We start from the raw sequence: 12,960 nt of genomic DNA, 5'->3' as shown, positions 1-12,960 counted from the left end.
GTTGAGGCCGAAGAACATTCTTCTGGTCATAGTTTCTACTTTAGCCAGCTTTGCGGTCCTCAATCTTGTAAGACTTGGCCTTGGCATCGCTGATTACTTTAAAGTTCTCTTCTATGTCCTGAGCTTTAAGGAAAGGATCCATGTTATGGGAGGAGAACTTCCTGGCGCTGAACTGTGGTAAGTGCGCGCTTCTGGGCTTTAGTGGCTGTCTTGAAAGCTGTGTCCAGGTTCTGTGGAACCGCCATGCGATGGATCGGGGGGGCAGAGTGAGTCGCGTCGACATCATCATCTCCTCATAAGATAGGTGTGAGTCGGATTATTGTCTTTAGATGGTGAAGCCAAGTCCAATCCATTAGCCATCCAGTAACGATTTCAGAGCTGAGAAGGGGACGTTGATACTCCTCTCCGACGGTGAACGAGGTGGAGTCCCGCGTGACTGTGGTGATTCTGGGTGGCGATCTACGGGCGACCTCGCGCTGAGACTTGTTGGGCTTAACGCCGCGGGTGACCTCGCGCGGAGACTCTTCGTGGAGTCCCGCGGGGATCTGGCGTGGAGATCGGGCGAGGAGATGGACGTGGTGAATGGCCCCTCGATTTAACTGTGCCTGTAGGGTGACCAGCCGGGACTCCAGCGGAGATGAGCGACTGTGGGTCCGCTGGCTCTGGTGAATCCCTCGACGATCTACACGGACTAAGATGTTTTGGATACTGTAGTTGACGCCCTTCGCCGGCGCCTTCGCTAACGCTCATCTGAGTCTGCATCTTGGGAGTGGCGACTGGTCCTTCGTTGAAGGCCTGGTTAAGGCTGGTTGTTCGAGCCAGAGTCCGGGATGAGCCGATTCTCTCTTTCGCAACTTCGCGCAAACGCAAACGTTGATCATCCGAGTCCAAGCAGGTGAAGATCGTAGCCCTTCAGAAACGCTTAACGCTAACGCTGATCGTCTCGAAAGTCCGCCGAGGAGCTGGCTGAGTCGACCTTCGCGCAGGCTGGTCCGTAGTGTAGTTCTGCTGGCAGAAGTCACGCTTGATGGCTGGCCCTCAGAGATGATGTTCTGCGCTTTGGAGCCGCTGGAAGGCTCGGCCCTGGGCTGGCTGTTTCTTTTCCAGGTCGTAACGCTCCTCCATCATCTCCATGATCTGCTGGGAGAACTGCTGCATAAAGTCGCCCGGGAAGGTCTGCGGTGGTACCAGCGCTCGCCCTCTTCTGGGCGCTGATGGCGACGGGCCCACGGGACGCATCATCTGTTGTCAGCGCTGATACTTCTCGGGTTGAGAATGGATCTGCGCTGAAGTCACTGTAACTGAGACCGGGTCGCTTCTTGTGATGAACCTCTGGGATGATGATGCGGCTGATCATCATACAGGCCCTGTTCTGCGACGGAACAATCTCGCCGAGAAAGTTCTAGTAGTCTGCGCTGACTTCCCCTTGGTGGTGGACGCTGCCCTGAGCTGCGAAGTCTGGCGCTGGGTGGTTGACGACCTCCGGAGTCTTGGACTGCGGTATCGGGATGTCTGGAGATGCAGGTCTCTTCTTGAGGTGGCGGACTTCGTTCCCCCTCTCCTCCGAGGGAAACTCCAGCGGAACACCAGACGGTAGAGGGTCAGTCCGGACAGCAGTTGACTGGTGAGGGACTCAGCTGAATTATCCATGACTGGATCAATCCTTCGCGACCTATCTGCGCACGCCCTCAGGACGCCAAAGAAGATATTTATTAAATGCACAAGTTGATAAATGCTTGCAATAATTGCAGCATGAGCTGAAAGAACATGGTACCGCAGCTAGGGCATATTAGGTGCGGGTCAGCAGCAGAGAAACGAACTTACATAACGGAACAGATTTTCATGAACGTAAACTACTGAACAAACACGGAATACACCATGAATAAACAGTGGTAAATACTGAATAAATATCAAATCATATTGATGAAAGATACTAGCTAAACCTCTATAAAGAACTTATAGAGGTAACTAACTAAATAATAAAAAGGATATAGTGCCGTAAGGAGACACAGGCTCTCACAACCTGCTCACTGGGCTTAAGAAGGAGAGAGTGAAGCATGTGGGGAACAGTGGCCAGTTCCGCCAAAACGGAAGGAGGGACAACTCTTGGTGAGTAGTGATTAGTGATTTTCGATGACGGCTTTATTGAAGGGCTTCAATAAGGAGATACAAGTGTTCCACTATGTTCGCAAGAGGAAGAAGACAAGCAAAAAGAGCATGAGTCAGGATAAGGAAAAATAACATAATTGGAAATATAAGAGGAACAGCTGGTAATAATTACATTAGAATATGTCTAACAAATATGTTTTCTCCTTCTTTAGTTGTATCAAAGAGGTTTAATTATTTAAAATAAATAAGTAAAACCCAAAACCACAACCTAGCAATTCCAATGTACATGTGTTTCAATGATATTAAGAAACTTTGGAATCAAACAGGGATAGAGTTATCATTCTGTTTTAAAGTAGTTCTGATGTTCATGCGTAATATGAAATCCTTCCAGAGGGTCACGAAGTCGCTATTTGGCTTGTCCCGAATAGCACGAAGTTGGTCACTTAATGATTTATTTAAAGGTCACATGCAACCAAAAAATCAAACATAATTAAAACACAATTATCACTTATTCATGACATATAATATACATTGCTGGTTATGAAAAACATAAACAAAAATTATAAGCGTATAATCGCAAATCAAAAGTGCAATATTGTGTACTTGCTTGGGTTTACTTCACAAGAAATGAAGCAGCCAGGATAATCAACCCAGTCAGAGCGGGTGAGTGTGCACTCAAGTGTAACGGCTGGTTCATTTGCAGATTCCCTCACGCTCATTGTGTGTGTGTATATAGTGTGTACTCTGTCAATACTGGCATCACTCGGGACCAAATAAAATGCCGGTTTTGACAGAGTGCCGGTTTAGGCTTAACTTGCAAGTTCACTTATGACGCTGGCACACATGGAAGTTCATGGTCGTACTGTCACTTTAGCATTAACAACATGTCTGAATAAGAAACAAGGCAGTGTCTGAATGCACATTCATGTTTATTCATGTAAATACCCTCGAAAATCAACTAAACTCTTGCTGGTTTTACAGTCAAACTGCCCATGTAAGTGACATGTACCACTCACTAATTAACAAGACACTGATTGACACTCCCCGCTTTCTGAATAATCTCGGAGTCAATACCCTCGAATCAACAACATGTAAACACTTGCTTGTTTTACAGTCAAACTGCCCACTACATGTATTAATTACTCTATGTGTAAAGTGGTTACGCACCACTCACTGATTAACAAGATACTGATTAACACTTCCCGCTTCTGAATAATCTCAGGAGTCACAGCGAATTGTGTTGTTACATCATTTGGACCTAATTGCATCAAAGGGTTACGCTGTCTTTCATGAGCCGGTTTTACAGATTCAGTATCTAAACTTGTTCGTTGGGACTGAAAACAATGCCGATATCCTGAATAGACAGATGCCGATGTTTACAGATGTTTCTAAATGATAATTACGGCATTTCTGCGGGACTGAAACTTTGTGCCGATGTAGACAGAGTGCCGGTGTTTACAGAGGCCGGTATTGCCAGAGTCCACTGTATACAGAGATGTTGGGTTTTGTAAATACATGCTCATTTTTGTGTATAACATTTTCCTATCAACAGACATCATAACATGTCATGTGTTCAAGTATCACACCTGCCTGTCTGTGTAATTACATAATGTGACAGAGACCTAACTCGGGCCATAAATCAATGCGCTTTGTTTATGGTGTATAGCCTGATTGGTGTTAAGTTCAAATTGCATGTGGTCAGTGATCGTGAGTTGTGTATTGAATATTGTCATTAGCAGACAGGCAGGCAGACACACAGGTGTCAATAAAACAAGACATTGAGTTTTGTCTGTGACAACGACAGATCTATATCACAGCTAGAAATTCTGTCAACGCTAAATAATGACATTGCTTTTAAGGATCGAACTGAGAAAGTGACTCGGTAAGAAGAAGAGCGTGTGGTGAAATAGACAAATGAAATTATATAAACAGTTTATTTACTGTCATAACATATAAAAGCTCGCTACTCGTGAGATATCAACAAAACATTAGGAACATAGCTCACACCAAAGCCTTCACCGAAAGTATTCATCGACAGCCCGCCTCCAAGTTGCGCTGAACCTATTTCACTCGGCGCAACGTAAGCTATGAGCGCCCAGCTCAGCTGTTGAAACCAGTTTTCCCCTGAATCGTTTGAACTCTGATTTCGGCGCGTTTTTTTTTCATTGCGTTATTTTTCAACTTTATAAGTTGAATTTGCGCTTTTGATGATTTGTTTCGTAAGTCCATACCGAAAAGGTATCAGAATCAGCAAAGGTGTGTTTTACGCTGCATGTGACCTTCAACATTGGGCTTATATTTCATAGCTCCGGGATATTTTAGTCTGAGTGTTTTTCGGTCATTCATATTTTGTTCAGCTTAATTCATTTGAAATTCCACCAGGGCCCCGTTTCACTAAGCTCAGAAGTTTAAGTTCTCGTGAACCTTTTCAGAGAGTCGTACCTCCTATGTTACAGTATAGGAGGTGCAATGCTATGAGGAAAGTTACTTAGATGTTTAAGCAAGGTTACACGAATGTTCAGTTTGAGAAATATTTTAAAGTCATTTTTGAGTATCTGCTTTGGGAATTAATGTAGCTGATTTTGTTTGATTTTTGTGAGTGTATATTCAACAAAACAATTCCCATTTGTGATAATTAAACCCTATTAAGAAAATTATGTAATTTTCTGAATAAAATTGATATTTTATACTTATCCTGACTCATGCTTAATTGCTTCCTCTTCTTGCTAACATAGTGGAACACTTGTATCTCCTTATTGAAGCTCCCTTCAATAAAGCGTCACGTAAAATCACTAATCACTACTCACCAAGAGTTGTCCCTCCTTCCGCTTTGGCGGGAACTGGAAGCCACTGTTCCCCCACATGCTTCACTCTCCTGAATATGAGCCCGACACTTGAATTTGCAGGGAAATCCAAAGTGTCTTGTGGGGAGGTTAGGGAGGGAGCTTACCTCATGAGTCAGGATAAGTATAAAATATCAGTTTTATTCAGAAAATGACATATTTTTTTCCTTATCCTGACTCATGCTTAATTGCTTGTAGAATCCGACAGAAAAGGTGGTGGGAAAAGCACTTTAGGATTTAATTAGTGAATTTTACGTCAATTTAAACCCCCTACAGGAACTTCATAATGGCACTGTATTTACTGCTAAATTCTGCTGCTGTTAGCAAACGTGTTCTTTCAGCTGCCTTTTGATGGGGGACCACAATAGTTAACTTTTGGTCCTACTTCTGTTAACATTACAATGTGGATTTAGCGACTCCAAAGTGGAAAAGCGACCCAACTGTATGAAAGTAAGCTTACAAGTCCTGGGTTTATCACTTATGCTAGTCTTTAGACGTGCATAGAGACTGAAGCAAAACTCTGCTGAGTGTAGGCTTGATAAGTCATGTGATAACACAGCCGAGACTACGATCTCATCTTCTGTGGGAACTGTCAACTGCTGTGCGACAACCAGAGGGCGAAAATGGTGAATGCCTGGGACGTCCTCGGTGGCGATATCTCTCAAGTAGTGGTTTGCAAACACCATGTCTGATTTCCAGAAACAGCCCTCCATAATCGTGTTAAGCGCAGCAATTCCCATGTAGAGCCCGAGTGTTGACGCCCGATGCTCTCTGGATGGAGCATCCATTCCACCGGCGATGGTTGAGTTGGACGGAGAGTCGCGCCTGCTAAGACATTCTTGGCTCCTGGAATGTGACATGCTCTTACGTGGATGTTCAGATCGCCGATTAGGGTCGAACAGCTGAAAGCAGAGATCTAGTAGGTTCAATGATCTTGTTGAGCCTTGCTTGTTTATGTAAAACGCCACTGTCGAAGTTGTCTGTGTGTACCATGAGATGCACATTCTGTAGAATGGTGCTCCAATGGAGTATGGCGTTGATGACTGCTTTCATCTCCAGCATGTTGATGTGCCGACGATCTCTCTTCCTGGTTCCATATCCCGGCTGCCACATGGTTGTCGAGATGTGCTCCCCAACCTTGGAGTGACGCGCCTACGATAGGTGGGTCTTGAACTCCGCTCTGCTAAATAGATGCCTTCGGCAATCATTCGACCTCCGGTCTACCATAGTATAGTAGGTCTGAGGTAATTCGAGGTAGACCGAGCCGAAGGGTTGTAGGTCAGTCGAGATGAGCGCTGATGAGGACCTGTAACGGGCGTAGCTGTAGTCTGCCTCTGGCTGTCATGTCTTGTCGCGGACGGAGGAGACCTTAACAGACTCTGCCACTGTCGTAGTGGCCACGGGAGAGTAAGGCTTGAGGGATCGCGTCTGTTGAATCTTGAGCCATCGGGTCCTCTGGCACGACGATACGGGTTCTGCGTCAGGAGAAATCTGATCCCTAGAAACTGCAGGTCCTGCGAGGGTTCTAGGTCCGACTTGAGTAGATTCACTAACCAACCCTAGCTGAGTGGAGTAGATCGATGGTGAAATTCAACTGTAGTTTGAGATGCTCTGGATCTTGATCTACTTGAATCCCGTCGTCGAGGTAGAATGCACTGCGTAGCCCTCGATGATGTAGATATGTGACTATGGGTTTCGTTACTCTTGTAAACAACCAGGGGGCCGATGATATTCCAAATGGCAGGACCTTCCATTGGTAATGTAGCCCGTCCAGTGTAAATCTGAGGTACTTTCTCGAGTCGGGATGTATCGGGATATGCAGGTAGGCATCCTGTAGATCTATGCTGGCCATGTAGTCCATCGGACAGACGAGGTGGATTAGTTGAGGTAGATGTATCATCGCGGAAAGTGGGAGGTCTGCGTGAGATAATCCCTGTTGAACGTGCTCATATTGTAGATAAGTCGGAACTTTTCTTTGGAATTTTTCTTTGGAACCAGGAAAACTGGGGAGTAGAAACCTGGTTGATGTTGACTTGATCCACGCATTTCTATGGCCCGCTTGGTTAGAAGAGATGAGACAGCCTCTCGTAACTTCTCTATCTGATGTGTCTTGAAGTCGAACTTGAGAGGGTTGACTGTAAGCGGTGGCGCGGCCCGTGAGTTGGATGCAATATCTGTGTCTTAGGATGTTGGATAACGATGGATCTTGTACTATTCCCCAGTTTTCCCAGTGGAGTTGTAGACATCCACCCACTTTGGAAGGTTGTACAGGAACGGCTGGGGTGGAAGACTCCAGTCGCTCAACCCGCCTTTCATCGCCGATAATTCCGGGAGCCTCTGGGTGCCCTGCCTTGTCCGGATCCTCCCCCTGTAGTTGCAGGATGGGCGGCTAAAAGAGTCCTTCCCACCTCTGGAGCTAGCCACTTTCCTGTCCCGTGCCCTCTGTATTCCAGGAAACTTGGATCTTCCTGAGTAACGCTGGGTTGTCTGCCTGATGACGCTGGCCAGAGTGTCTATGACTTGATCATTAGGACTTCTCTTGAATCTTTGGTAACTTCCTTAGCAACCCTGTCGATTTCTCCAGCTTAAGATGGAAGGAGTTGACCACGGGCTGTGTAGAGTGACGACGTAAACTGTTCACTCCAACTGCAGGAGGCGAGGAGACCTTGACGACGAGCCAGAGTTAGCGCCATGGAGATGGACTAAAAGGTGGTCTGTCATGAACTGTTGGTCCTTCTCTGCATAAGGAGGGCCGAATAAATCATTCTATCTTCTTCCGCAGTGGAATCTCAAACTTGGCGATGAGCGTTTGCGTTGATTGTCCGAGATCTGTTGAGGCCGAAGAACATTCTTCTGGTCATAGTTTCTACTTTAGCCAGCTTGCGGTCCCTCAATCTTGTAAGACTTGGCCTTGGCATCGCTGATTACTTTAAAGTTCTCTTCTATGTCCTGAGCTTTAAGGAAAGGATCCATGTTATGGGAGGAGAACTTCCTGGCGTTGAACTGTGGTAAGTGCGCGGCGCCTGGGCTTTAGTGGCTGTCTTGAAAGCTGTGTCCAGGTTCTGTGGAACCGCCATGCGATGGGATCGATCGAGGGGCAGAGTGGCTGGTCGACATCATCATCTCTCATAAGATAGGTGTGAGCCGGATTATTGTCTTTAGATGGTGAAGCCAAGTCCAATCCATTAGCCATCCAGTAACGTATTTCAGAGCTGAGAAGGGGACGCTGATACTCCTCCGACGGTGAGCGAGGTGGAGTCCTGCGTGACTGTGGTGACCTGGGTGGCGATCTACGCGGGCGACCTGCGCGCTGAGACTTGTTGGGCAAACGTCGTGGTGACCTGCGTGGAGACCGTGGAGTCCCTGCGTGGGGATCTGCGTGGAGATCGGGCGAGGAGATGGGCGTGGTGAATGGCCCGGACGAACTGTGCCCTAGGGTGACCAGGGGGACCGCGAGATGGGGACTGTGGGTGAATCTCTGGTGAATCCCTCGGCGATCTACGGACTTAAGATGTTTTGGATACTGTAGCTGGCGTCCGCCGGCGAAGGCCTTCGAACGTTCATCTGAGTCTGCATCTTGGGAGTGGCGACTGGTCCTTTCGCGGAAGGCCTTCGCGAAGGCTGGTTGTCCGAGCCAGAGTCCGGGATGAGCGATTCCTCCTTCGCTGAACGCCGCGCAAACGTTGATCATCCGAGTCGAAGCAGGTGAAGATCGTAGTAGCGCATAACGCCTTCGCTAACGCTGATCGTCCGAGTCCTCCGCAGGAGCTGGCTGAGTCGACCTTCGGCGCAGGCTGGTCCGGTAGTGTAGTTCTGCTGGCAGAAGTCACGTTGATGGCTGGCCCCTCAGAGATGATGTCTGCGTTGGAGCCTTCGCCGAAGGCTCGGGCCCTGGGCTGGCTGTTTCTTTTCCAGGCGTAGCGCTCCTCCATCATCTCCATGATCTGCTGGGAGAACTGCTGCATAAAGTCGCCGGGAAGGTCTGCGGTGGTACCAGCGCTGCCCTTTCTGGCGCGTTGATGGCGACGGGCCCGCGGGGACGATCATCTGTTGTCAGCGTTGATACTCGGGTTGAGAATGGATCTGCGCTGAAGTCACCGTAGCTGAGACCGGTCGTTTCTTGTGATGAACCTCTGGGATGATGATCGGCTGATCATCATACAGGCCCTGTTCTGCGACGGGAACAATCTCGGCCGAGAAAGTTCTAGTAGTCTGCGCTGACTTCCCCTTGGTGGTGGACGCTGCCCTGGGGGTGCGAAGTCTGCGCTGGGTGGTTGACGACCTCCGAGTCTTGGACTGCGACAGACGGGATGTCTGGAGATGCAGGTCTCTTCTTGGAGGTGGCGGACTTCGTCCCACGCCTCTCCTCCGAGGGAAACTCCAGCGGAACACCAGACGGTAGGGGGTCGTCCGACAGCAGTTGACTGGTGAGGGACTCAGCTGAATTATCCATGACTGGATCAATCCTTCGCGACCTATCTGCGGCACGTCTCAGGACGCAAAGAAGATATTTATTAAATGCACAAGTTGATAAATGCTTGCAATAATTGCAGCATGAGCTGAAAGAACATGGTACCGTGCAGCTAGGGCATATTAGGTGCGGTCAGCAGCAGAGAAACGAACTTACATACATGGAACAGATTTTCATCAACGTAAACTACTGAACAAACACGGAATACACCATGAATAAACAGTGGTAAATACTTAATAAATATCAAATCATATTGATGAAAGATACTAGCTAAACCTCTATAAAGAACTTATAGAGGTAACTAACTAAATAATAAAAGGATATAGTGCCGTAAGGAGACACAGGCAGGCTCTCACAACCTGCTCACTGGGCTTAAGAAGGAGAGAGTGAAGCATGTGGGGAACAGTGGCGCCAGTTCCCGCCAAAACGGAAGGAGGGACAACTCTTGGTGAGTAGTGATTAGTGATTTTACGTGACGCTTTATTGAAGGGAGCTTCAATAAGGAGATACAAGTGTTCCACTATGTTAGCAAGAGGAAGAAGACAAGCAAAAAGAGCATGAGTCAGGATAAGGAAAAATAACATAATTGGAAATATAAGAGGAACAGCTGGTAATAATTACATTAGAATATGTCTAACAAATATGTTTTTCTCCTTCTTTTTAGTTGTATCAAAGAGGTTTAATTATTTTAAAATAAATAAGTCAAAACCCCAAAACCACAACCTAACAATTCAATGTACATGTGTTTCAATGATATTAAGAAACTTGGGAATCAAACAGGGATAGAGTTATCATTCTGTTTTAAAGTAGTTCTGATGTTCATGCGCCAATATGAAATCCTTCCAGAGGGTCACGAGTCGCTATTTGGCTTGTCCCGAATAGCACAAGTTGGTCACTTAATGATTTATTTAAAGGTCACATGCAACCAAAAATCAAACATAATTAAAACACAATTATCACTTATTCATGCTATATATAATATACATTGCTGGTTATGAAAAAAACATAAACAAAAATATAAGCTTACAATCGCAAATCAAAAGTGCAATATTGTGTACTTGGGTTTACTTCACAAGAAAGGAAGCAGTCAGGATACCGAACCCAGTCAGAGCGGGTGAGTGTGCACTCAAGTGTAACGGCTGGTTCATTTGCAGATGCCCTCACGGCTCATTGTGTGTGTATATACAGTGTACTCTGTCAATACTGGCATCACTCGGGACCAAATAAAATGCCGGTTTTGACAGAGTGCCGGTTTAGGGTTGGTTGCAAGTTCACTTTATGACGCTGGCAACACACGGGAAGTTCATGGTCGCATTCGTCACTTTAGCATTAACAAACATGTCTGAATAAGAAACAAGGCAGTGTCTGAATGCACATTCATGTTTATTCATGTAAATAAACTCTTTGCTGGTTTTACAGTCAAACTGCCCATGTAAGTGACACGCACTACCATTCACTAATTAACAAGACACTGATTGACACTTCCCGCTTCTGAATAATCTCGGAGTCAATACCCTCTCGAATCAACAACATGTAAACACTTGCTTGTTTTACAGTCAAACTGCCCACTACATGTATTAATTACTCTCATGTAAGTGGTAATGCATTACCACTCACTGATTAACAAGATACTGATTAACACTTCCCGCTTCTGAATAATCTCAGGAGTCACAGTTTAATTGTGTTATACAGAGATGTTGGGTTTTGTAAATACATGCTCATTTTTGTGTATAACATTTTGCTATCAACAGACATCATAACATGTCATGTGTTCAAGTATCACACCTGCCTGTCTGTGTAATTACATAATGTGACAGAGACCTCAACTCGGGCCATAAATCAATGCGTTTTGTTTATGGTGTGTAGCCTGATTGGTGTTAAGTTCAAATTGCATGTGGTCAGTGATCGCAGTTGTGTATTGAATATTGTCATGAGCAGACAGGCAGGCAGACACACAGGTGTCAATGAAACTAGACATTCAGTTTTGTCTGTGACAACGACAGATCTATATCACAGCTAGAAATTCTGTCAACGCTAAATAATGACATTGCTTTTAAGTATCGAACTGAGAAAGTGACTCGGTAAGAAGAACGTGTGGTGAAATAGACAAATGAAATTATATAAACAGTTTATTTACTGTCATAACATATAAAAGCTCGCGCTTCTGTGAGATATCAACAAAACATTAGGAACATAGCTCACACCAAAGCCTTCACCGAGTATTCACCGGACAGCCCGCTTCCAAGTTGCCCGAACCTATTTCACTGCGCACGTGCTATGAGCGCAGCCCACCTGTTGAAACCAGTTTTCCCCCGAAAAGTCGGGGGAAAATTAGTGAATTGTTTGAACTCCGATTTCGCATGTTTTTTTTCATCGCGTTATTTTTCAACTTTATAAGTTGAATTTGCATTTTTGATGATTTGTTTCGGTAAGTCCATACCGAAAGGTATCAGAATCTGCAAAGTTGTGTTTTACGTTGCATGTGACCTTTAAGAGAGATATGGTACTTGGAATAAAGGATGTACCAATAAAAACCATGCTCTCAAAACTACCCAATAAATGTCTACAAAAGAAAAGTTCAGTGGACTGATCCATCTACTCATGAGATGCACATGCACAGGCCAATCCCATTGTATTTCAATGGGGAAAAGCATACTAGGCACATGTCAAGTGGGTCCTCACCCCTCAAAAGCTAAATGGACCTGCCCACAGAAACCTAAGTCTGGTGTATTTTGTTTTAGCCTAGCCTATGCCTAACCCTGTCCCAACCCTAAAAAAGACAAGCCTAATTTCTACTAAAAAACCTAACCATTACAGTATTAATAACACTTCTTAATGTACACAATTTTATCATGATATCAGAGAAAATGACGGACAAGACTACAAGTTCAGAAAGGACAGTGAATTACATTGAGCTTATCTTTGCTAGAAAACAGCTAGAACTGCAACATCAGTATTTACTATGGTAACACAACCAAAATCTTCATATCGGCTTATGTGCATAAGCTATAAAAATTGTCATACAACGTTGAGTGACGGTATGACGATGTTGACTAAGAGCTAGTATCTGCCTTTGGAAAGAGTTCCTTCCGTTCCCCCAACCCTAAACCTAACCGTAACTTAAATTTTGGACTTTTAGTCATTTTTGTGAGTCCTCTAGTAATTGTTGATAATTTTAGCATATATTAATTTATAAATATTATTTGGGAAGGGGGAACGGGAGGAACTCTTACCATGCCTTTATTTCACAAGTGTTATTGCAATTATGTCCTTCATGGTTACCAGTTAGTAACCAATTTACTGAAAGTAATAAACACAAAAAACTGATTACCTGTTGCCGTTTCTTCTTTCTTTACTTGCCTCCCTACTCTCTTTGTGTGCTTAAAACTGTCTGTAATCACCGAATTCGACATGATCGTAATGAGACACGCGACCAAGGAATCACAAAACTTAAACAATATGCTGACACGAAAGTCAGGAAATAAACTTTATGCAACGCCACGCCGTTCTATTTACAACTTGACCTAAATATCAAGC

The 12,960-nt window shown here is 45.2% G+C and overlaps 1 protein-coding gene across 1 annotated transcript in view; it reads right to left on the bottom strand.

Moving 5' to 3' along the window:
- Positions 1-12,955, bottom strand: part of LOC124280860 (DNA polymerase delta subunit 4-like) — a 34,854-nt gene extending 21,899 nt beyond the window's left edge. Inside the window, exon 1 of the mRNA XM_046716851.1 lies at positions 12,755-12,955. Within this exon, the coding sequence (XP_046572807.1) occupies positions 12,755-12,836 (82 nt within the window). The 5' untranslated portion in view covers positions 12,837-12,955. The remainder of the gene's footprint in view (positions 1-12,754) is intronic.
- Positions 12,956-12,960: the final 5 nt, after the last annotated feature.

The sequence above is a fragment of the Haliotis rubra genome, unplaced genomic scaffold, assembly GCF_003918875.1.
Source record: "Haliotis rubra isolate DU_JTF1 unplaced genomic scaffold, ASM391887v1 Scf275, whole genome shotgun sequence".
Classification (NCBI taxonomy): Eukaryota; Metazoa; Mollusca; class Gastropoda; order Lepetellida; family Haliotidae; genus Haliotis; species Haliotis rubra.
This window is presented reverse-complemented; position numbering and strand designations above follow the sequence as displayed.